At 41.1% G+C, this 26520-nt stretch overlaps 1 protein-coding gene across 1 annotated transcript in view; it reads right to left on the reverse strand.

Annotated features, from left to right (window-relative positions):
- Positions 1 to 26520, reverse strand: part of LOC108590234 (uncharacterized) — an 87610-nt gene that overhangs the window by 48122 nt on the left and 12968 nt on the right. Inside the window, 3 exon segments of the mRNA XM_078359885.1 lie at positions 5864 to 7342; positions 12898 to 12993; positions 13794 to 13920. Of these exon segments, the coding sequence (XP_078216011.1) occupies positions 5864 to 7342; positions 12898 to 12993; positions 13794 to 13920 (1702 nt within the window).

Genomic DNA, 26520 nt, shown 5'->3' on the forward strand with positions numbered 1-26520 from the left:
TAGGAGTGTCAGTGTTGAGTGAATATTATTACATTTATGGAGAATGCACCCAGCTTTTATCTGTTCTGTATGATGTTAAATGAAGATTTTTCAGATGACTCATTATTTTGAGGCATGTTTCTTCAGTGTCTAGAGGACATTTTTATAAATGAATATTCAATTTTCTTGAATGATTTTTCTGCACCTATTTTGATAATTTTTGCTTTTAATCATCTTTAGAAGGTGAATTACAATTATTGACCTGCATATGATAAAACATTGCATTCATAAAGCTCACAGCTGTGGCAAAATAACTTGATTTGCTTATGAACTCAGCTTGCTAATATTTCATTGAGGATTTTCGTTTCAATGTTCATCAAGAATATTTACCTATAGTTTTTGTGTGAGTGTGTCTTTTTTTTTTTGTGACAGAGTTTCGCTGTTACCCAGACTGGAGTGCAATGGCACAATTTCAGCTCACTGCAACCTCGACCTTCTGGGTTTAAGCAATTCTCCTGCCTCAGCCTCCTGAGTAGCTGGGACTACAGATGCGCACCACCATGCCCAGCTAATTTTTTGTATTTTTAGTAGACACGGGGTTTCACTTTGTTCATGAGGATGGTCTCAATCTCTTGACCTCGTGATCCACCTGCCTCAGCCTCCCAACGTGGTGAGATTATAGTCATGAGCCACCTCACCCAGCCCGTGTGTGTGTCTTAATTAGATTTTCGTATTACGATGATACTGGTTTCATATAAATCCCACTTTGATTTTTTATATACATTCAAAAGAATTGCACCAGTTCATCTTGTTTATATGTGGTAAAATTTGCAGGTGAATTTATCTGATTCAGGGCTATTCATGTTTTATTAGTAATTCAATTTCATTATACATTTTTGCTGTGCTCTAGATTTTTGTTTCTTGATGGTTTAATTTTGGGAGATTGTGTGTATTTATGAATTCATTTATTTTCTCTAAATTTTTTTACTTTGCATGCATAGAATTGCTCATAGCAGTCTCTGAGAATGTTTTGTATTTATGTGAAATTAGCTGTGCTTTCACATGTTTAACATTTAAATACATGCAGAATAAAAGTTTGACAAAAGTCACATTCCCTCGTGATAAAGATGTGAATAAATTAGCTATAGGGTAAATGCACTGTAAGCCAATAAACACCACATATAACAAAAATCGCACAGCTGACAACATCCCAGACAGGGAAATGTGAGCTTTTACTCTAAGAGCTACAATAGGTGGGGCGTGGTGGCTCACATCTCTGGTCCGAGCACTTTGGAGGCCAAGGCGGGTGGATCACCTGAGGTCGGGAGCTCAAGACCAGCCTGACCAACACTGGTGAAACCCCATCTTATATTTAAAAAAAAATCTATTTATATATATATGAGCTACAATAACACAAGGATTTCCTCTCTCTTCAGTCTTACTAAACATAGTACTAAATTAGCTGGGTCAAGCCTGTAGTCCCAGCTACTCAGAAGGCAGGAGACTCGCTCGAACCTGGGAGGTGGAGGTAGCAGTGAGCCACTGCACTCCAGCCTGACAACAGAGTGAGACTCAGTATCAAAAAAAGAAAAAAGTTATATTGACAAGCAAATTCTCCAGTTAAAACCAAAGTTTTAAGTGCATTAAAAATACCATCTTTCTAACCAAAACCTACAAAGTAGCATGTAAAATGACACAACATTAAAAACAACAGTGAGAAAACTGCAGCCATAAAACAGAAAGAAAAGAAAGGCTGTGACATTATACATAGTTTTAAAACACATAAGACAAACAAAACAACATAATTTAAAAATAAAATAAGCAGAATTTTGCTTTATATTCAGCAAGATTCAGGTTTGCTGCCTAAAAAAAGGTCCTCTCCTCATAAACAATCAGTATTTGTTCTTAATTGTTGATATTTTATGTCTCTGACTTAAAGTTACAAACTGACTCTAACAGGAATATTTACGGATTATAAACCATCTGTTACTCAGCAAGCACTGTCTTTTTTTTGCTACATTTATATATTAAAACATCCTCATGACTTATGAAGACTTCTTAGCAGTTACCTGAACTGGCTAAATCAACAAATAAATTTACCTCTGTCAATTATAAAAAGCGAAAAGAACAACTAAAGGAAAGTAGGCTTACATATACAGTTCTTCAATTAAAAGAACAAAATGGAATGTTCTAATTCGATAAAATATAACTACATTAATTGTGGAATTACATCTAAAAATTATTGTATGCACTAAATTTTATAATTATATAATCTTTGACCACGTCACACAATGAAAACCTGAGAAACTGGCTGGGCGCGGTGGCTCAAGCCTGTAACCCCAGCACTTTGGGAGGCCGAGGTGGGTGGATTACGAGGTCATGAGATCGAGACCATCCTGGTCAACATGGTGAAACCCCACCTCTACTAAAAATACAAAAAATTAGCTGGGCATGTGGCGTACGCCTGTAGTCCCAGCTACTCAAGAGGCTGAGGCAGGAGAATTGCTTGAACCCAGGAGGCGGAGGTTGCAGTGAGCCAAGATCACGCCATTGCACTTCAGCCTGGGTAACAAGAGGGAAACTCTGTCTCAAAAAAAAAAAAACCTCATAAACTATAAAAGAAAATAATTATAAGAAACAAAAAATGTAGGTTTAGCATGAGTATCATGTAAGTAAAAATAAAATTTGCATCAAGAGATTTTGAACCATAAGCCATAATATTTTACAGTAATTAATCCAGTAGAGAGAAAGGAGTAGGCCGGGGGCGGTGGCTCGCGCCTGTAATTCCAGCACTTTTGGAGGCCAAAGAGAGTGGATCACGAGGTCAAGAGATCGAAACCATTTTGGTCAAAAAGGTGAAACCCTGTCTCTACTAAAAATACAAAAATTAGCTGGGTATGGTGGTGCGCGCCTGTAGTCTCACCTACTCGGGAGGTTGAGGCAGGAGAATTGCTTGAACCCAGGAGGTGGAGGTTGCGGTCAGCGGAGATCCTGACACTGCACTCCAGTCTGGGTAACAACAGCGAAACTCAAAAAAAAAAAAAAAAAAAAGAAGAAAGAAAGGAAAGAGTATAGGCCAGGTTCGATGGCCCAAGCCTGTAATCTCAGGACTTTGAGAGGCCAAGTCAGGTGGGTCACTTGAAGGCAGGAGTTCGAAACCAACATGGCAAAACCCTGTCTTTACTTAAGATACAAAATTAGCCAAGCATGGTGGTGCATGCCTGTAATCCCAGCTACTGGGGAGGCTGAGGTAGGAGAATCACTTGAACCTGGGAGGCGGAGGTTGTAGTGAGCCAAGATCATGCCACTGCACTCCAGCCTGGACAACAAAAGCAAAACTCCATTTCCAAAAAAAAAAAAAAAAGCATATAGCTTTGCTTTCAGCATTTTTTAGGTTTATACTTTCCTAGTAAATTACTCACCTTACTAAAATGGTTTTGTTCCAACACTGCTTTTCTTCTGAAAATAGGTACAGATTTTTACACATGCAAACATGCTTACTGACTCCAAAATTTTCTTTTTTTGAGACGGAGTTTCGCTCTTGTTACCCAGACCAAAGTGCAATGGCTCGATCTCAGCTCACCGCAACCTCCACTTTCTGGGTTCAAGCAATTCTCCTGCCTCAGCCTCCCAAGTAGCTGGGACTACAGGCATGCACCACCATGCCCAGCTAATTTTTGTATTTTTAGCAGAGATGGGTTTTCACCATGTTGAACAGAATGGTCTCGATCTCTTGACCTTGTGATACACCCGCCTCAGCTCCCAAAGTGCTGGGATTATAGGCGTGAGCCACCGCGCCCGGCCTTAAAATTTTAAGAATATATATTTATTTACATAACAGTACAACTAGTAAAATGATATACTACTAATTTCAACTAAAATTTAAAATGCTTTTTTTGGCCAGGCACATTGGCTCATGCCTTTAATCCCAGCACTTTGGGAGGCCGAGGCTGGTGGATCACGAGGTCAGGAGTTTGAGATCAGGCTGACCAACGTGGTGAAACCCCGGCTTTACCACAAATACAAAAATTATCTGGGCGTAGTGGCACACACCTGTAATCCCAACTACTCAGGAGGCTGAGGCTGGAGAATCCTTTGAACCCTGGGAAGTGGATGGAGGTTGCAGTGAGTCAAGATTGCACCACTGCACTCCAGTCTGGATGACAGAGAGAGACTTCATCTCAAAAAAACAAAAATAAAATGCTTCTTTCTCCCTATAATGCAGAATATTATTCTGAACACCTACCTTTAACACCACCTATGTTAAAAAGAGCCTCTCAACTTAGATATTTATCATTTGTCTTACATTTTAATGTCCTTACCCTTCCGTATAAAAGATCATAACTAATGCCCTCCTAATTTTAAAGTCTCATACAATAGGAATGAAGAGCATGAAGTAATTTGACAGTTGAAATTATGACATTATTCATGTTACAAATCTGGTTTTCTTTTTAAGGGGTATATATATAAACTTTTTTTTAGATGAAGTTTTGCTCTTGTTGCCCAGTCTGGAGTGCAATGCCATAATCTCGGTTTACCATAATCTCCACCTCCTGGACTGAAGCGATTCTCCTGCCTCAGCCTCCTGAGTAGCTGGATTACAAGTGTGTGCCACCACACACAGCTAATTTGTATTTTTAGTAGATGGGGTTTCTCCATTTTGATCAGGCTGGTCTCAAACTCCTCACCTCAGGTGATCCGCCTGCCTCAGCCTCCCAAAGTGCTGGGATTACAGATGTGAGCCACCATGCTAAGTGTACTTTGAATGTAATTATAACTTTTCAAAAAATTTTTGCATCTTTTACAGTTATATATAAATGATTTATCTACCAACTTTAGCTCTGGATTATTTTTTATACTCAGCACTCTGATTTACTGTAATGTCTCAGTCAGTGACTTAGATATTTTTACTGTAAGTTATCTGATATTTACATAAACTTTGTATTAAGAGTTTTATATTTACTGCATCTGCAAATATATATATATATATATATATTTTTTTTTTTTTTTTCAGAAAGTTTCACTCTTGTCACCCAGGTGGGAGTGCAATGGCACAATCTTGGCTCAATGCTCCCAGGTTCAAGCGATTCTCCTGCCTCAGCCTCCTGAGTAGCTGGGAATACATTACAGGCACCAGCCACCATGCCTGGGTAATTTTTGCATTTTTTGTAGGGATGAGGTTTCGCCATGTTGACCAGGCTAGTCTCGAACTCTTGACCTGAGGTGATCCACCTGCCTCGGCCTCCCAAAGTGCTGGGACTACAGGCGTGAGCCACCATGTCTGGCCTGCAAAAACGTATTTTAGTATAAACTCTCTTGTGTTTTCTAAGCTATAGGTTTTGAAAAGTAGGTTTTTCCAAATTTATTACATTTGCAGATTTTTTCTCCAATACAGAATGCCTGATGTTGAATAAAGTTTGAGCAACTGCTTCAGGGTTTTTCTCTAGTACAAAATGTGGGTGATAAGATCTGTGATACATGAAATGTACTAAAACCTTCTTTATGTTTGTAATACTTGTCTTCAAAATGAATACACTCAGCTTTAAAGGCTTATATTTTCCTTTTTGACAGTAATTGCATTTATTATGCTTTTATTAAGTGCCAACATTCTGATATTAAGATGTGAACAGATATTAATGGCTATTCCATATCTTTTGAATTTGTACAATTTTTCTCAAGTATAAATGCTTTCCTGTGCAATAAGATTTGGGCATTAACAGTATTGCCAAATACTTCGCACTTAGTTTTCTCCAGTATAAATTATCTTACGTACAACCAAGTGTGAATAAGTCTTTGACACATTCTTTACATTTCTAGTATGTTTCACCAGTATGACTTTCTTTATGTTTAGAAGAGCTTACGGTGTTGTCAAAATCATTATCACATCTTTCAGTTTTGTAGATTTTCTCTCCAATATGAATTTTTTTATGTTTAGCAAGGTTCGCAGATTGGTTAAAAGCTTTCTCACATCTCTCACATTTATAGGGTTTCTCTCCGGTATGAATTATCTTATGTTCAGTAAGTTTTGAGGATCGATTAAAAGCTTTGCCACATTCTTCACATTTGTAGGGTTTCTCTCCAGTATGAATTCTCTTATGTGTAGTAAGGGAGGAGGAGTGTTTAAAAGCTTTGCCACATTCTTCACATTTATAGGGTATCTCTCCAGTATGAATTTTCTTATGTTCAGTTAGTTTTGAGGACTGGATAAATGCTTTGCCACATTCCTCACATTTGTAGGGTTTCTTTCCAGTATGCAGTTTCTTATGTTCAGTAAGTTTTGAGGATCGGTTAAAAGCTTTTCCACATTCTTCACATTTGTAGGGTTTCTCACCAGTATGAATTCTTTTATGTGTAGTAAGGGCTGAGGAGTGTTTAAAAGCTTTACCACATTCTTTACATTTGTAGGGTTTCTCTTCAGTATGAATTTTCTTATGTTCAGTAAGATTTGAGGATCGGTTAAAAGCTTTGCCACATTCCTCACATTTGTAGGGTTGCTCTCCAGTATGAATGTTTTTATGTTCAGTAAGTTTTGAGGATCGGTTAAAAGCTTTTCCACATTCTTCACATTTGTAGGGTTTCTCTCCGGTATGAATTCTCTTATGCGTAGTAAGAGTTGAGGATTGGGTAAAAGCTTTGCCACATTCTTCACAGATGTAGGGTTGCTCTCCAGTATGAATTTTCTTATGTGTAGTAAGATTTGAGAACTGATTAAAGGCTTTGCCACATTCTTCACATTTGTAGGGTTTCTCTCCTGTATGAATTATCTTATGTGTAGTAAGGTGTGAGGACTGGTTAAAGGCTTTGCCACATTCTTCACATTTGTATAATTTTTCTCGAGTATAATTTTTTTTATATGTAGTAAGGCTTGAGAATTGGTTAAAAGCTTTGTCACATTCTTGACATTTGTAGAGTTTCTCACAAGTATAAATTCTCTTCTGTGTAGTAAGCTTTGAAGATTGGTTAAAAGCTTTTTCACATTCTTCACATTTGCCAAAATTCACTCTAGTATAAATTCTTTTAGGTTGAGTTAGGTGTGAAAGCATGCAAAATGACTTTTCACATTCTTTACATTTGAAATATTTATTTTCCATATGTTTGATCTTATGTCTATCTGAATGTGAAAATTTATGAAAGACTTGCACATATTTATCACACGGAAACATCTTGCTCTGGGTAGTTGGTAAACATTGGTCAAGTCCATTAAAACCTCCTTTGTGGACCTTACACTCAGCCATGCTTTTGCAGCCGTTTAATTGAAAATTCTCATTTCCACATTTTTCATATCTCCTCATTGTCATGTTTGGAGAAGAAACTTTTATGTTCTGTTCTGGCCAAAACTCTTGGGCAAAATGAGAACACATTACTGAAAGAAATAAAAATAACACATTACTTTACAGACTTAGATAAACAGACTTTCCAAATATAACTTATAAAATTATATAAATGACACAAGCAAGATGGCACCGCAGGTCGTAATTAAGTGAGTGCATTGCCCCAGATGGGTACAATGCAAAGAGTCACACACAAAAAAAGAAATTCTGTCATATTTATCCAACATAGCTTTTTCTACTTCCCCAACATAACATAATGCTTTTAGAAGTAAATTGCCAACTTTACCTCTTACAATTATTTACTTTATTTACTTACAATTTTTAAAATTTACTTACAACTAATTACATATAGAGGAATAATTGAGAGTTGATAATTTATTTATTTATTTTTATTTTATTTATTTATTTTGAGACGGAGTTTCACTCTCGTTACCCAGGCTGGAGTGCAATGGCACGATCTCAGCTCACGGCAGCCTCCGCCTCCTGGGTTCAGGCAATTCTCCTGCCTCAGCCTCCTGAGTAGCTGGGACTACAGATGTGCCCCACCATGTCCAGCTAATTTTTGTATTTTTAGTAGACATGAGATTTCACCATGTTGACCAGGATGGTCTCATCTCTTGACCTTGTGGTCCACTCGTCTCCACCTCCCAAAGTGCTGGGATTACAGGCTTGAGCCACCGAGCCCGGCCTCTGAGAAACTTTTAATAAATAATCATCTAAAAAAACTAGAAGGCTGGGCGTGGTAGCTTACACCTCTAATCCCAGCACTTTGGGAGACTGAGGCAGATGGATCACCTGAGGTCAAGAGTTCGAGACCAGCCTGGCCAATGTGGTGAAACCCATCTCCACTAAAAATACAAAAATTAGCCAGATGTGATGGTGAGCACCTGTAATTCCAGCTACTTGGGAGACTGGTGCAGGAGAATCACTTAACCCAGGAGGCAGAGGTGGCATTAAGTCAAGATCACGCCATTGCACTCACTCTAGCCTAGAAAACAGGAGCAAAACTGTGTCTCAAAAACAATACAAGATAATTTTGGGCTAAGCGTGGTGGCTCACACCTGCAATCCCAGAACTTTGGGAAGTCGAGGCATGTGGATCACCTGAGGTCAAGAGTTCAAGATCAGCCTGGCAAACATGGTAAATCCTGGTCTCTACTAAAAATACAAAAATTAGCCGGGTGTGGTGGTGAGGGCCCATAGTCCCTGCTACTCAGGAGGCTGAGGCAGGAGAATCACTTGAACCTGGGAGGCGGAAGTTTCAGTGAGCCGAGACTGCACCACTGCACTACAAGGTGGGCAACAGAGCAAGACTATATCTCAATAAAAACAAAAACTAGAGATAGTTTTATGTTTTAAATACATGCTATTCTTACATAAAATGTAACTGCTGTAATCAAACTTTAGAAGCAAAAATTAGCCTTACACTGCTAAATATATATATAATGCAAAACATGTATCAGTGTTAAATATATAAATACATATATTGCAGAATATGGTTAGGGTGTCTGATGTATAAAACAAATATTTGGGAATAAATTACATTATTTAGGTATGTATTATTAGGCTAGAGAAAGTGGGTGGTAATCATAGAATTATTTTTCCTACAGGGAGCTCAAATTTGTAAGTAACTGTTTCAGTAAATATGAAGGACCTACTAAGTATCTAATTTACTTCAGGTATTACATGTAAATTCTAGCATATTGTTCTACATTTCTTAATCTAGGCCGGGCATGGTGGCTCACACCTATAATCTCAGCACTTTGGGAGGCTGAGGCGGCTGGATAACGAGGTCAAGAGATTGAGACCATCCTGGTCAACATGGTGAAACCCAGTCTCTACTAAAAATACAAAAATGAGCTGGGCATGGTGGCGCGTGCCTGTAATCCCAGCTACTCAAGAGGCTGAGGCAGGAGAATTGCTTGAACCCAGGAGGCGGAGGTTGCGGTGAGCCGAGATCGTGCCATTGCACTCCAGCCTGGGTAACAAGAGCGAAACTCCATCTTAAAACCAAAAACTAAATTTCTTAATGTAAAATTCTACACAAATTTAAAATAAAAAATGGAGAACAAAAATATATAGGGAGAACGATGGGAGAATAAAAGGTGCCCTATTTTGTTATCTCCTGCACAGCAAGACAATTTGTCAGCCATCCCTGACAAAAATGCCTTTATGAGACAGCCAGATATCATGGCTCACACCTGCAATGAAAGATACACGGTACATTGAGTTTAGAGAACTGCTTCAGGTTAGGATTTCAAAACCAGCCTGAATTATGTAGCAAGACTCCATCTCAAAATAAGTGCCTTTGATAGCTTTGAGATCCAGAGAGAGACTTGTGGAACTCTCATACAGCCCAAGATTGAAAAGTCTTTTCAGAAGGTGCGACCTCATTCAGGCCCTGGTGCAAACTACAGAATCCCGTTCCTAACTACAGACTAGGACATGGCCCACCCAACTTGGCCCCACTGAGAAACCTGAACTTAGTATTTAACCATCCCAATATCCTCCCAGCCAAAGTCTGGGAAAGATCCTGCTTTTTCAGAGGCCGGTGGGAAGATACCCATTTATACCCACTCGGGCAGGTCTGCAGACCTTGGCCTTTACTGTGGTCTCTGAAGCAGTTCAGTGACTCAGTTCCAGCTCCCTGAGCCACAGTTTATCATCAGTTCTGCCTACACAGAAACCCACCCAGTGACCTGGAAAGATCCTTTCTGGTACTTGCTGAAAGCCGTAATCATCTACATGATGATATAAGGCCCATGATATGCAGACCGAACTGCAGAAACCTGGTCTAGTGTCTGCCCTACAGAACAAAGTCCCCCCACAAAATTCAGTCTGTCTGAAAAATAAAATGGGAACTTAAACTATCCAAGTTTCTTATAAAAAGCCAACTAAAGGTAGACCCTAGATTAAGCAGCCTTATGGCAAAGCTACAACCTCTCTCTACTAAAAAGCCACAGGGTATCCCATCACCCTTAGGGTCAAACCAAAGAAGATCTTTACCTTCTGAAACCAGTTTATAAAAACTTAAGCTGGGTGCAGTGGCTCACACCTATAATCCTAGCACTTTGGGAGGCTGAGGAGGGTGGATCATAAGGTCAGGAGATCAAGACCATCCTGGCTAACACAGTGAAACCCCTTTCTACTAAAAATACAAAAAACAAAAACAAAAACAAAAAAACCCAGGTGTGGTGGCATATGCCTGTAATCTCAGCTACACAGGAGGCTGAGGCAGGAGAATCGCTTGAACCCGGGAGGTGGAGGTTGCAGTGAGCCGAGATGCAACCTCCAGCCTGGTTTGACAGCGTGAGAGTTCACCTCAAAAAAAACAAAAAACAACCCAAAAACAAAATCAACAACAACAAACTTGAGGTGTTTTCCTCTATACACCAATGCCAATGCAAAACTATTATTTCGCCCATTGCCAATACTGCTATTTTAACGTAACACTGAAAGTATGTAGCAGATTAGTCAAAAAATGAAAAAGAGCAATTGAAATTAAAGACAAGTATGGTAAAAGTTGCTGGCTGTAGCTCATAATCACATATAGAAACAAAGACAGTACAATTAAAACTTGTTTCAACTACTAAATATACTCAGTAAATTAGATAAATATAAAATTAACATACAAGTTAAGGTTCCATAAACTTAAACTCTCTGATAAAGTAGAGGAAAAAAATCTTATTTACAACAGCATTAAAATAATACATTTCAGAGAACAAATTTAACCAATGAGGTACAAAATTTTTACAATGAGAAATATATAAAGAAATTAGACAAGACATAAATAAATTTGAAGATATGTTATGTCTATAAATTGAAAGAATAAATATTATTAAAGTGCCATGTTATCCTAAGAAACATATAGATTCAATAAACTCCCTATCAAAATTCCAGTGGCATTTGTTTTTCACAGTAAGAAAAAACATAATTCTAAAATTTACATGAAACTATGACATACTTTAAATAGTCAAAGCCAGGCCGGGCATGGTGGCTCATGCTTGTAATCCCAGCACTTTGGGAGGCAGAGGCAGGTGGATCAAAAGGTCAGGAGATCAAGACCATTCTGGCTAAAAGGGTGAAACCCTGTCTCTAGTAGTAATACAAAAAAATTACATGGGTGTGGTGGCATGTGCCTGTAATTCCAGCTACTGGGGAGGCTGAGGCACAAGAATCGCTTGAACCCAGAAGGCAGAGGTTGCAGTGAGTGACAACAAAGCAGAATCCATCTCAAAAAAAAAAAAAAAAAAAAAAAAAGTTTCAGCTTTCTTTTGCTTTGTTTTCTAAACAAATTCATTTCTGTAATTCATTCACTTGCTCATTTGTTCATCTACTCAATCCTTATTACATTAATGAAAAAGTAATCCCGGTTTTCACCATTACTTTTAGTGGCAAAAACTGGTTACTTATGCAAAACCAAATAAATATCTACTGTGTGCTATGCTCTTAATAAATAAACAAACAAACAAATAAATAGTCAAAGCAAGCATGAGAAAAAAAAGAAGAAAAATAGCATACTTTAAAATTTCTTTTTTTTTTTTTTTTAAACGGAGTTTCGCTCCTATTACCCAGGCTGGAGTGCAATGGCGCGATCTCAGCTCACCACAACCTCCGCCTCCTGGGTTCAGGCAATTCTCCTGTCTCAGCCTCCTGAGTAGCTGGGATTACAGGCACGTGCCACCATGCCCAGCTAATTTTTTGTATTTTTAGTAGAGACGGGGTTTCACCATGTTGACCAAGATGGTCTCGATCTGTTGACCTCGTGATCCACCTGCCTCGGCCTCCCAAAGGGCTGGGATTATGGGCTTGAGCCACCACGCTTGGCCTACTTTAAAATTTCAAGACTACATTTGAAGATTACAGAAATACAAACAAGATAAAATGTGGAGAAAAGAAAAAAAAGGCTGGGCACAATAGCTTACACCAGCAATCCCAGCACTTTGGGAAGCTGAGGCAGACAAATCACTTGAGGGCAGGAGTTCACGACCAGCCTTGCCAACATGGTGAAACCCCATCTCTACTAAAAATACAAAATTAGCCTGGGGTAGTGGCACACCCGTAATCCCAGCTACTTGGGAGGCTGAGGCAGGAGAAATGCTTAAACCCAGGAGGGAGAGTTGTAGTGAGCCGAGATTGTGCCACTGAGATCTAGCCTGGGAAACAGAGTGATGCTCTGTCTCAAAAAAAAAAAAAGTAGAGAAACCACTTCTCATACGTTTCAGACATGATGCAAAAAAATTATTTAACATCAAGTTGCTCAAAATTATGCAGACATTTCCTTGTCTCCAAAAAAATTGAATAAGCATTCAGAATGCAGAGTCTCTTATACGCCATGAAGAGGACATTGGTTCTCACTGAAAACTTGAAGGAAAATCACCAAAAAAGTAAATAGAAACCTTAGAGAATTTAAAACCATACGACAGAAAATGCTCAAATGTGAGAACAAATAAAAAAACTCAGGTTTTCCAGAAACTATTTCCTTTAAAACACAGATTCCCAAATTGCTATTCTAAGAACTGGCTTTCTCTTTGACCTTTGGACCCTCATCTGTGTCATGTGTTGTATTCACTTTTACTCTCACTCACCTGGGGGTTCATCTGCCATCTCATCTCTCTTCATAATCAAAGGCTCCTTTTCTTGCTCCAGACAGGTGATCAGGTCTGGCTTAGAGACAGCAATACCTGTTTGATTAAAAAATAAATAACATGAATCTTGCTCATATTCTTCAATTACCAACCTAGTAATGTGTTCATGATGTAATAGAATAGTCTAATGTATAACAGAAATTTTTAAATATTTAGGAAAATATTCTAAATTTGTAAGTTCTTAATTTCATTACCCAGTAATACTGAGTCAAAACTTGGTGTTGGCAATTAGATTTTAAGGTATGGGAAACAATATGTCACTAAATTTCTCAAATTACCACTAATCTAGAGTGAATGACACAGATCCGGTCAGGAATGTGGTAAATTCACGTCAAGATGAAACATATTAGGCCAGGTGCAGTGGCTCACGCCTGTAATCCCAGCACTTTGGGAGGCCGAGGCGGGTGGATCACGAGGTCAAAAGATCGAGACCATCCTGGTCAACGTGGTGAAACCCCATCTCTATTAAAAATTAAAAAAATTAGCTGGGCATGGTGGCGCGTGCCTGTAGTCGCAGCAACTCAGGAGGCTGAGGCAAAAGAATTGCCTGAACCCAGGAGGTGGAGGTTGCGGTGAGCTGAGATTGCGCCAATGCACTCCAGCCTGGGTAACAAGAGCAAAACTCCAACTCAAAACAATCAAACAAACAAAAAAAAACCCAGAAAGAAACATATTAAAGAAAATTTTTTCTATTTATATAAATCCTTAACAGTTTCTCAAAAATGGGGATCTGAAACTCATTTATGCAAAACATATATTACCAAAATACATTTTAGAAATAAGAGAAATACAACCTTTAGGGTATATTAGAAACTGTGTGTTGAAATTATCCTTACCCAGGAAGACAAGGTTTCTGTAGTTTTCTAAAATCACATTTTTATATAAATTCCGCTGTGCAGTGTCCAGGCATTGCCACTCTTCCAGAGAAAATTCTATGGCCACATCCCTAAATGTCAACAGTCCCTGAAAAACACACACACACAAACATATATGCCAGGTAGCCAACAGAATTTATAATTTGAATCAAGGTCAAATGAGAGACTAACAAGAACAGGCTCTGACTTGTAGAAGTGACAGAAATTATCCAATACAATAAATTTGTACACAGACATATTTCCTAATGTGTTCTCTAACCCTGAGAAAACGGAGTGGCATAAGAGGCAGGCCATCAGTGTGTATATAATAATTTTCTAGATAATAACATATGTAATAGACCAAGTGAGGTAGCTCATGCCTGTAATCCCAGCACTTTGGGAGTCCGAGGTGGGCAGATCTTCTGAGGTCAGGAGACCAGCCTGATCAACACAGAGAAAACCCATCTCTACTAAAAATACAAAATTAGCTAGGCATGGTGGCATATGCCTCTAATACAAGCTACTCGGGAGGCTGAGACAGGAGAATTGCTTCAACCCAAAAGGCGGAGGTTGTGGTGAGCCGAGATTGCTCCACTGCATTTCAGCCTGGGCAGCAAAGAGTAAGATGCCATCTCAGAAACAAAAACAACAACAAAAAAATAAATAACATATATAATTAAGGGCATAAACACAAACATGTACATTTTTTAGTGCTTCAGAAGTTTCCGTATAATAGACTATCTTGTTTAAATAAGCATTTTGTTAATAGTGTTCTGCATAGAGCTGATGGAGAACACAGATGAAACCTCAACATTAGATGTTCTCCATCTTTAATAAAAACCCCAGCTTTTCCCAACAGAAACCATGAGTTTCCACACCTTCCCATGTCCAACAGCCACCTGGAAAATTTTTAATATTGCAGATTATAAAATAATGGTGAGAATTCTGCATGGCATATAAGAAGCCTTGATGTAGAGAAGACAGATATAAAAGAAATATTTTTCAGAGATTCCTGACTATCATTGGAAGTTTTAGAAGTCAAAGTTTGCAAGTACCACATGCATGGCATTCCAGGAGGAAAACACAGCTCTTGATCTGAGACATGTTTTACTGAAAATAAGTAATTTTTTTCCTCTTTCTCTGAAAATTCTTTTCAGATGCAATTCTCTGAACAAATCACACGTGCATCTGGAGAATATGCCTTTAAAGGTGTCAACACCACATGTTTACCTGCTACCACCACACCCACAGGCAGGACCAAGACTCACAGAAAAAGTCCACCCATTTCTGTTCTTTATACCAGAAGAGATTCAGGAACACTGAGCTGCTCCACGGAGATAAAAGTAAAGCTTTCTCTTTCTTTTTTTTTTTTTTTTTTTGGGGGGGGTGGAGGAGGAAGGCAGGAAGGGAGGGAAGAAGGACGGTAGGGAGGGAGGGAGGGAGGAAGGAAGGAAGGAAGGAAGGAAGGAAGGAAGGAAGGAAGGAAGGAAGGAAGGAAGGAAGCAAGCAAGCGGGGAGAGAGGGAGGGAGGGAGGGAAGGGAAGAAAGGAAATCAAGCAATGAGAGAGACATTGCCGACCTGGACTAGAGGTTTACAAGTTGATTTCTTTTTTTTTGAGAGAAGGAAAGAAAAAAAAAAAGATAAGTAAAGGAGAAAAAGAAAGACGAAGAGAAAGAGGGAGAGTAAATGGAAATATTGCTTTATTTTGAAAAAAATTGGGTATTAATGATGGCCAATCAATGTTTCATTTAAGCTATAGGTAGGTGTGATGTGGTATTGACAAGAATGTATATTTTGTGTATTTGAAGTGGAGAGCTCTATAAATATTTATTAAGTTTACTTGTTCCGGATCTGAGTCGAGTCCTTGATATCCTTATTAATTTTCTGTCTCATTGCATCTAAGTCTCGTATCTGGGTGTTAGGATCGTTAGCTCTTGTTGTTGCATTGATCCTTTTACCACTATATCTTTGTTGCTTTAAAATCTATTTTATCCGATACAAGAATTGCAACTCCTGCTTTTTATTTATTTATTATTTATTTTTGCTCTCCATTTGGTTGGTAAATCTTTCTCCATCCCTTTGAGTCTTTATGTATCCTTGCATGTGAAACAGGTCTGGATGTAACATGCTGTTGGGTTTTGGCTGTGTCTTTTGATTGGGAATTTAGTCAATTTAAATTTAGGGTTACTGCCATTTGATGTTGACTGGCTGTTTTATCCATTCGTTGGTGTAAATTCTTCTTTATGTTGGTGCTCTTTACTTTTTGGTGTATTTTTAGAAAGGCTAATACTGGTTGTTTCTTTCTGTGTGTAATGCTTCTTTCAGAAGCTCTTGTAAAGCAGGCCTGGTGGTAATAAAATCTCTGAGTACTTGCTTGTTCATAAAAGATTTTATTTTTCCTTCAGTTGTGAAGCTTAGTTTGGCTGGATATGAAATTCTGGGCTGAAGGTTCTGTTCTTTGAGGATGTTGAATATTGGCCCCCACTCTCTTCTGGCTTGTAGAGTTTCTGCTGAGAGATCTGCTGTAAGTCTGATAGGCTTGCCTTTGTGGGTAACCTGACCTTTCTCTCTGGCTGCCCTTAGTATTTTCTCCTTCGTTTCAACCCTGGTGAATCTAACGATTATGTGCCTTGGGGTTGCTCTTCTTGAGGAATATCTTTGTGGTGTTCTCTGTATTACCTGGGGTTGAGTGTTGACCTGCTTTGCTAGTTTAGGAAAATTTTCCTGAATAATATCCTGAAGGGTATTTTCCAGCTTGGATTCATTCTCTCCGTCGCATTCAGGTACACCTATCAAACGTAAATTTGGTCTTTTCACATAGTCCCACATTTCTTGGAGACTTTGCTCATTCCTTTTTATCCTTTTTTCTCTAATCTTTTCTTCACGTTTTATTTCATTAAGTTGGACTTTGACCTCTGATATCCCTTCTTCTGCTTGAACAATTCGAGTGTTTAAACCTGTGCATACTTCTAGGAGTTCCTGTATTGTAGTCTTCAGTTCCATTAATTCACTCATACTCCGCTCTAAGTTGTCTATTCTCAATAGGATTTCATCAAACCTTTTTTCAAAGTTCCTAGTTTCTTTACGTTGGGCTACAACATGGTCTTTTAACTCACAGAAGTTTGTTATTATCCATTCCTTGAAGAGTGATTCTGTCATCAGGAGGCGCTCGTTCTCCATCAAGCCTTGTTCCATTGTTGATGTGGAACTGTGATCATCTTTAGAGGGAGAGGCGTTCTGACTTTGAGTATTCTCAGCTTTTTTACGCTGGTTTCTTCCCGTCATTGTAAATTTATCCTCCTGTCGTCTTTGAAATTACCAACTTTCAGATTAGGTCTCTTGAGTGGACGTCCAGGTTGTTAGTTCCCAGGGCCAGAGCAGCGGCGTTAAAACTGATGGTGCTTTTCTGCCCAGGATTCTCCTGTCTGGCTTCCTTCTTGTGTCCGTAATGGGCAACTCTGCCTTCCTGGGGCTCCAAACCTCGGTCAGAAGGGGAACCGGTCCCGTTTACTCTGCGCCGAGCGCTGCCACGCCAAGGTGCCGTCGCAGCCGCTGCGCCGGGCTCTGGTGTCCTTCTGGGGCCCTTGTGGGTCCTCCGAACCTGTTTACTCTGCTCCGAGCGCTGCCACGCTGAGGTGCCGGTGGAACCGCTGCGCCGGCTACGAGAGTCGCGCTGGCCACCCGTGTGTTTCCTCCACTGGGGGATCTTCTGCTCCGCGAGCCACCAGAATTTGTCTGAAAGTGTGGCGTCCTCTAGTTCTCTGCGCCTTCGCTGAGAGCTGCAATCCCGGGATGTTAGCAATCGGCCATCTTGGATCGTTCTCTTCGCTTTCTTTTTTTTGAGATGGAGTTTTGCTCCACCGCCAGGCTGGAGTGCCGTGGTGAATCTCGGCTCACTGCAACCTCTGCCTCCTGGGTTCAAGGGATTCTTCCGCCTCAGCCTTCCGAGTAGCTGGGACCACAGGCATGTGCCACCACGCCCAGCTAATTTTTGTATTTGTAGTAGAGACAAGGTTTCACCATGTTGACCAGGATGGTCTTGATCTCTTGACCTTGTGATCCGCCCACCTCGGCTTCCCATAGTGCTGGGATTACAGGCGTGAGCCATTGCGTCTTGCCCAAAAGTTTCTTTTTGGTCCTCAGGTGCCCTCTTCTGCCATGGACACCAGTAATTTCTTCTACAGTAATGAAAATATGGGTCACACTTTCCTGTCACTACCAAACCAAACAGAACCAGCCCTCTGATTCTTTAGTGCAGAGGTGAAACTTAATTCTAATGAATGTATCTTGAACCCCACGTACTTGATTCTGGCCTCACCTTAGAGTCACATGAGGCATTTAATTAAAACAACATGGACTGGGTGCAGTGGCTCACCATTGTAATCCCAGCAGTTTGGGAGGCCAAGGTGGGTAAGTCATGAGGTGAAGAGTTCGAGGCCAACCTGGCCGACATGGTGAAACCTCATCTCTACTTAAAAAATACAAAAAAAGTGGCCAGGCCTGGTGGCTCATGCCTGTAATTCTAGCACTGTGGGAGGTCGAGGCGGGTGGATCACCTGAGGTCGGAAGTTCAAGACCAGCCTGACCAACATGGTGAAACCCATCTTTTTAAAATATAGAAAAATACAAAAAAAGTAATTAGCTGGGTGTGGTGGTACATGCCTGTAATCCCAGCTATTAAGGATGCTGAGTCATAAGAATTGCTTGAACCCAGGATGTAGAAGCTGCAATGAGCTGAGATCATGCCACTGCACTCCAGCCTGGCAACAAAGCAAGACACCATATCAAAAAAAAAAAAAAAAAAAAACCTTGGCTGGGCTGGGCACAGTAGCTCAACCCTGTAATCCCAGCACTTTGGGAGGCCAAAGTGGGCAGATCACTTGAGGTCCGAAGTTTGAGACAGACCTGGCTCACATGGTAAAATCCCCAACTCTACTAAAAATATACAAATTAGCTGTGCATAATGATGTGGGCCTGTAATCTCAGCTACTTGGGAAGGCAAAGTATCGCTTAAAACTAGCAGGTGAATGTTGCAGTGAGCCGAGATCACACCACTGCACTCCAGCCTGGGCAACAGAGCAAGACTGTCTCAAAAAACAAAAAACAACAACAAAAAAAGATGCCACCTCCACCCAGGACAATAAACAGACCTGTAAATAGGATGTAAGAAGATATTTCTGCAACTTGGTCATGTAATCTTAACTGGAAACCTGGGCTGGGCTGGGAATCATGACTCGCGCCTGTAATCCTAACACTTTGGGAGGCTGAGGCAGGTAGATCACTTGAGGTCAGGAATTCAAGACCAACCTGGCCCACATGGTGAAACCCCATCTGTACTAAATATACAAAAATTAGCCTAGCATGGTGGCACATGCCTGTAATCCCAGCTACTCGGGAGGCTGAGGCACGAGAATCACTTGAACCCAGGAGGCAGAGGTGGCAGTGAGCCAAAATTGCACCACTACACCACTCCAGCCTGGACACAGAGCAAGATCCCACCTCAAAAAAAAAAAAAAATTAAAAAAGAAACCTGGGTTGATAACCACTTAGCTAAGTATTGCCTCTAAAGCTTTAATGAGCTTAAAACATACTTGGAAACTGTGGCCCCACTTTCTGTGATGTAATTCTTCAAACTTAGGAAGGGGTCAGGAAGGGTTTGTTTGTTTGTTGCTCTGAGATGGAGTCTCACTCTGTCAGTGCAGGCTGGTGTCCAGTGGCAAGATCTCATCTCACTGCAGGCTGGTGTCCAGTGGCATGATCTCAGCTCACTGCAACCTCCACTTCCCATGTTCAGGCGATTCTCTTGCCTCAGCCTTCTGAGTAACTGGGATTATACAGGCATCTTCCACCACCCCCGGCTAATTGTGTGTGTGTGTGTGTGTTTGTGTGTATGTGTGTTTATGTTTTTAGTAGAGACAGGGTTTCACCATGTTGGCCGGGCTGGTCTCAAACTCCCGACCTCTAGTGACCATGCATCTCAGCCTCCCACAGTGCTGGGATTACAGGCATAAGCCGCTGTGCCCAACCATGAATGCGTAAACAAGTTCCCTATCAATGCTGATGTTGCTCTTCTCCCCAGAAGGGAGAAAGACTTTCTCAACTTTCCAGTTATAGTCCCAGATCCCTACATGTTAAACAGTCGGCAGTGGCAGCTCAACCTGGGTGAACCCACACATTTCAAGAGACTTAAACCTTCTTCTTATGCTAACGTCTTCCCTTCACCCACTCAACTGGCTATGACCAAAAAAACCTACCAAGCTATGCAAAAAGATTATGTAAGTCAGAGGGTCCAGGCATGTTGCAGGTGGCCTTCGAGGTGCATGGTGGAGGGGGAAGCGACTTATGAAAGGAAATGTATTATTGCCTAAGAGAGTTAAAGGGTTGCTTAAAGCGGGATAAAATGTATAATATTTTTTCTGCAATACTGCCTGGTCCTATTATGAGCTGCCCAGTTTAGAACAATGGGCAGTCAATGGTAGCATTAATTATGACACTATCCTGCAATTAGGCCTATATTGCAAGAGGCAGGGCAAATGGTCAGAAATCTCATGTACAGCCCTTCATGACCTTATACCAAAACCCAACAATCTGTGAAACTCCCAAAACCCACACACCAAAGGCAAGTTCTAGGCAGAAGTAGATATTATAGATGACCTTCTTTCACAGGCCTACATGGTTTTCAGGGTGAGCAGTGACCATCCTTACACAGCCCCTTAACAAGTGCTCCTGAGTCTAAAACCCAGGAGCAAACACTGGGGACCCCACTAAGGTAACCTCACACTCAGAGGGAGTACTATATTGAACTCTCTCTCCAGCCTTGCTACTCCACAGGGTAGCAGGAGCTGCAGGGCCAGTCCCAATGCAGGCCCCCTTCTCTGTAACTGACACACAACACTGTAAGGAGAAGCTAGGAAGCTATTCTGAGAATCTTAGAAAATTTGCAGATGTGCTTCAAACTGATCTCTCATGGAGAGATGTTCAATTTATTCTAGCAACCTGTTGCATCCCTTCAGAAAAGGGACATATCTTTGGGGGCCACCAACCAGAAAGTGGACAAATTATTCACCTGAACCCTTCAGGGCAATCACTCAGGCCCAGAAACACTTCCCACTATTGATCCTAATTGGAATCGTAACACCACTGTGGTAATAAACAACCAGGCCAAATTTCTTGAGGCTCTCCTTGGAGGAATAATAAAGGAAATAACTAAGGCAGAAAATTATGATAAAGAGTGGAAGGTTACACAAAGGAAGAAGAAAAATCCAGCCATGTTTTATGGCAAACTGGAAGAAGCCTTTAAAAAAAAAATACTAATCTGCCAGGCGTGGTGGCTCACGCCTGTAATCCCAGCACTTTGGGAGGCCGAGGCAGATGGATCACAGGTGAAAAGATTGAGACCATCCCGCTCAACATGGTGAAACCCCATCGCTACTAAAAATACAAAAAAATTAGCTGGGCATGGTGGTGTGTGCCTGTAACCCCAGCTACTCAGGAGACTGAGGCAGGAGACTTGCCTGAACCCAGAAGGCGGAGGTTGCGGTGAGCCGAGATCGTACCATTGCACTCCAGCCTGGGTAACAAAAGCCAAATTCAGTCTCAAATTAAAAAAAAAAAAAAAAAAAGAAAGAAAAGCTGGGCGTGGTGGCTCAAGTCTGTAATCCCAGCACTTTGGGAGGCCGAGGCGGGTGGATGACGAGGTCAAAAGATCATGACCATCCTGGTCAGCATGGTGAAACCCCGTCTCTACTAAAAATATAAAAAAATTAGGGGGGCATGGTGGCACGTGCCTGTAATCCCAGCTATTCAGGAGGCTGAGGCAGGAGAATTGCCTGAATCCAGGAGGCGGAGGTTGCCGTAAGCCGAGATTACACCATTGTACTCCAGCCTGGGTAACAAGAACAAAACTCTGTCTCAAAATAAACAAGTAAGTAAGTAAATAAGTAAATAAGCACTAATCTACTCTCTTCCTCTCTTGAAAGAAACATACTAACGGCAAAGCATTTTATTAGCCAATCTGCCCCAGGCATTAGACATAAGCTCCACAAGCTACAGATCGAGCCACAGACTAATCAAAATCAGCTTCTTGATACCATCTTTATGGGTGTTTAACACTTGTTACCTGAAGGAAGGAAAAAGAAACAGAGTGAAGAAAACTGGCAAGCCAAATATATGGCAGCCATCACTGGTGATGTGCTGAATGCTCCAAGAGCATCTAAGAGAAATCTGAAGGGCCATAAAGATAAAGCCAGCGTAGGCTCTTGGTTCAAATGCAAGAAAAGTGGGTATTGGGCAAAGGGATGTACTATGCCCCTGCCAGGTCCCTGCCATCAATGCAAAGGCAACAGTCATTATCTTTGAAGAATTAACTGCCCCGTGCCACCAGGGGCAGGTCAGACAAAACTCTAGCAGTGCAAAAGGTGGAATTAGATGAAGACTGAAGGGACCCAGGGTCTTGCTCACTGCCCCTGTCCAGGAACATTGCAATTACAACTGAGGAGCCCTGGGTAACTCTGGATGTCATGGACACTCAAATTCAGTTTTTCTTTGATACAAGGGCAAATTACTCTGACCTTACTGCTTATACAAAAAACCTTTCCTCCTGGTCCATGAGTGCTACGGGAGGGAAAGCCAGAAACAAAATTTTAAACTCCTCTTTTGATTTGTCAATTTGAGAAAAAAAAATTCCAACAGTAATTTCTATGAGTACCAAGCTGCCCAATCTCCTTGTTTGGAAAAGATATCATGATTCAAATAGGGGCACTACTATAATTTAAGCATCACTCGGTGAAATTGCTAACAGTCAGAAATACAATGTCCCAGGCACATTGATAAACAACTCAACCTGATGGCATGGTATACTGGAAAACCAGGGAAGGCTAAAACCACAGTGCCAGTCAAAATACAGCTTAAAGACCAAAGACCTCTGCTATTTTCCTAATTTCACACACACACACACACACACACACACACACACACACACACACACACACACATATATATATAAAAAACGGGGTTTCACCATGGTGGTTAAGCTGGTATTGAACTCCCGACCTCAGGTGATCCACCCGCCTTGGCCTTTAAATTGCTTACATTACAGGCATTGAGCCACCATGCCCAGCCTATTTTCCTAATTTAAAACAATATCCATACTAAGCAGAAAGCAAGAAAAGGTCTGGCATCCATACTTGAGGTATTACTTACCCATGGGCTCTTAAAACCCTCCCTGTAAGGCTCCCTGAAATACCCACATCCTGCCTGTTTTAAAGGCTTTGGGGAAATACCGGTTAGTATAAGACCTCAGAATAAGTAATGAGGCTTTTATTTCCATTCATCCATTGGTGGCAGATTCATATACCTTTGTGGATCAGATGCCAGGGGTGCAAAATTGTTCTTTTTGTTTTAAATGAGAAAATCTTGGCCGGGTGCGGTGGCTCACGCTTATAATCCCAGCACTTTGGGAGGCCGAGGCGGGTGGATCACGAGGTCAAGAGATCGAGACCATCCTGGTCAACAAGCTGAAACCCCGTCTCTACTAAAAATACAAAAAAAAATTAGCTGGGCATGGTGGTGCGCGCCTGTAGTCCCAGCTACTCAGGAGGCTGAGGCAGGAGAATTGCTTGAACCCAGAAGGCAGAGGTTGCAGTGAGCCGAGATCATGCCATTGCACTCATCTGGGTAACAAGAGCAAAACTCCGTTTCAAAAAAAAAAAAAAAAGAAAATCTTAACACCAGGAAAAAAACAAACATACACTTGGGCAGTGCTCCCCCTCAGGGCTTTTGAAATAGCCCATTTAAAAAATATTATTATTATTATTATTATAATATTTTGAGACGGAGTTTTGCTCTTGTTACCCAGGCTGGAGTGCAAAGGCGCGATCTCGGCTCACCGCAACCTCCTCCTACGGGGTTCAGCCAATTCTGCCTCAGCCAGTAGAGTAGCTGGGATTACAGGCAAGCGCCACCATGCCCAGCTAATATCTTGTATTTTTAGTAGAGACGGGGTTTCACCATGTTGACCAGGATTGTCTCGATCTCTTGACCTCGTGATCCACCCGCCTCGGCCTCCCAAAGTGCTGGGATTACAGGCTTGAGCCACCATGCCCGGCTTTTAAATTTTTTTTAAAGACAGGGTTTCACCATGTTGGTCAAGTTGGTCTTGAACTCCCAACTTCAGGTAATCCGCCTGCCTTGGCCTCCAAAGTGCTTGGATTACAGGCGTCAGCCACCACACCTGGCCTAGATAGCCCCTATTTTTTGCCCAAGTCTTACAGAGAAATCTGAGGGGTCTGAAACTCAAGAATGGGCGTATACTTCACTATGTGGATGACCTTCTCTGTAGCCCAATCCAAGAGCTTTCTGACCAAACTACTATAAGAACTTTTAATTTCCTGGCAGATGGGATACAAAGCATCCAAAAAGAAGGCACAGATTATTCTCCAGTGGGTACAATATTTAGGTTATTTGTTAACACCCAGATCCTGGAAAATGTCTCCAGAACAAGTGTAAGCCATAGGTAATCTAGGAGTTCCCAAAACCAAGCAGCAGCATTGTTCTTTTTTGGGAATGGCCAAGTTTTGCAAAATATAGATACAAATTTTGGGACTCATAGCAAAGCCTCACTATGAAGCAGCAAGAAGGTCTGAAAATGAGCTAACAGAATAAACCCCCAAAATTAGAGAAGCTTTTGTCAAGTTAAAACAGGCTCACCCAGGTTCACACTCCTGGCATCCCAGACCTAACTAAGCCCTTCTCCCCATATGTAGCAGAGAAGAGGGGCATAGCTATGGAAGTGCTGGCCAAGAAATTAGAATCAGAACCCAGACGAACTGACTATTTGTCAAAGAAGTTGGGCAGAGTGACCTTGGGATGGCCAAGTTGCCTTCAGGCAATAGCAGCCACTGTTACTGCAGTGGAGGAAGCCACTAACATCACCCTAGGACAACCACTGGCAGTTCTAACCCCCATCAGGTAAAGTCAGTCTTACAGATAAGGGGACACAGCTGGATGACAGGGGAAAGGTTAACCAAACACCAGGCCATGCTTCTAGGCGATCCAGATGTAACCCTTAAAATCTGGAACACACTGAATTCACTTTTATTGCTGCCCACAGGCCCAACAGCAGATCATTCCTGCAAGCAGGTCATTGCACACACATATGTTAGCTGGCCTGATTTAAAAGACCAGCCTCTCCCAGATTCTGAGAGGATGACTGGTGTACAGATAGCAGTAGTTTTGTGTCAAATGGGACACGCCAAGCTGAATATGAATAGCAAATTATAACACGATTGAAGCCCAGCCATTGCCCCCCACCATCAGCACAAAAGGCTGAAATTAGTGCTCTTACTCGAGCACTAATACTGGGACAAAAAAAAAAAAAAAACCTTAACATCTATACAGATTTAAAATATGCATTCTTTATGGTTCGTACTCACGCTGCCATCTGGAAAGAAAGAGAACTGCTAACTAGCAAACACTCCCCTATAAAGGGGAATGATTTTTTTTTTTTTTTTTAAAGATGGGTTTCACCATAATGGCTAGGCTGGTCTTGAACTCCTGACTTCAGGTGATCCACCCACCTCGGCCTCCCAAAGTGCTAGGATTACAGGCGTAAGCCACCACGCCCGGCCAAAGGGAATTATATTTCTATCAAAAAAGAAAAAGCTGAGGCAACATAAATATAAGTAGACGGCTTTTTGTGGGGACCAAGCTTGAGGATTATAACATGAAAGCAAAGATTCAAGTTGCCTGAAAGCTATACTTTGTTTACCACATGTTACAAGATTTGTAAAGGCAAAAAGAGGACAGAGACTGGCCCTTCTTTGGGCTGGTACAAAGCTGTTTGTCAGAAATTCTTAGGCCAAGGTGGGTGGATCACGAGGTCAAGAGATCGAGACCATCCTGGTCAACATGGTGAAACCCCGTCTCTACTAAAAATACAAAAAATTAGCTGGGCATGGTGGCACGTGCCTGTAATCCCAGCCACTCAGGAGGCTGAGGCAGGAGAATTGCCGGAACCCAGGAGGCGGAGGCGGAGGATGCGGTGAGCCGAGATCGCATCATTGCACTCCAGCCTGGGTAACAAGACCGCAACTCCATCTCAAAAAAAAAAAAAAAAAGAAATTCTTCTTTACGCAAATAACATTAATTATTCATTGGATGTACATCATTAAGGTTTAGAGTGTCCAGTGTCATTATTATTTTCATTCACAGCTACTGGTGGCAATAGCAAATAGTTTCAAGAGATGAATACACAGGCTGGGCGCTGTGACTCACACCTGTAATCCTAGCACTTTGGTGGGTGGATAACCTGAGGTCAGGAGTTCAAGACCAGCCTGGCCATCATGGTGAATCCCCATCTTTAAAAAAAAAAAGAAAAGAAAAAGAAAAAAAAGGGATGAATACACAGTTGAAAGGAGGGGAAGGAATAATTGTGCTCTCATTTTAAAGTCTCTTCAAGTTTAACAACTAAAATGACCTGCATTTCTCAGATTTGAATTTCTTAATTTTCTAAATCTCTAGACCTAGATTCAGAATTTGGAGCTGCAGATTTAGATTCTGGATAGAGTATCAGCAGGGGTTACCTGCACATTTGTGGACATTTCAGCAATAGGAGGAACTGGAAATACTCAGTGCATTCATGTTACTCTAATTGGGTTTGTAAGCCCCATGGTCTCTAATCAGTTTCAGCTCTGAAGACAGGTAACTGAA

The sequence above is a fragment of the Callithrix jacchus genome, chromosome 22 (genome assembly GCF_049354715.1).
Source record: "Callithrix jacchus isolate 240 chromosome 22, calJac240_pri, whole genome shotgun sequence".
Taxonomy (NCBI): domain Eukaryota; kingdom Metazoa; phylum Chordata; class Mammalia; order Primates; family Cebidae; genus Callithrix; species Callithrix jacchus.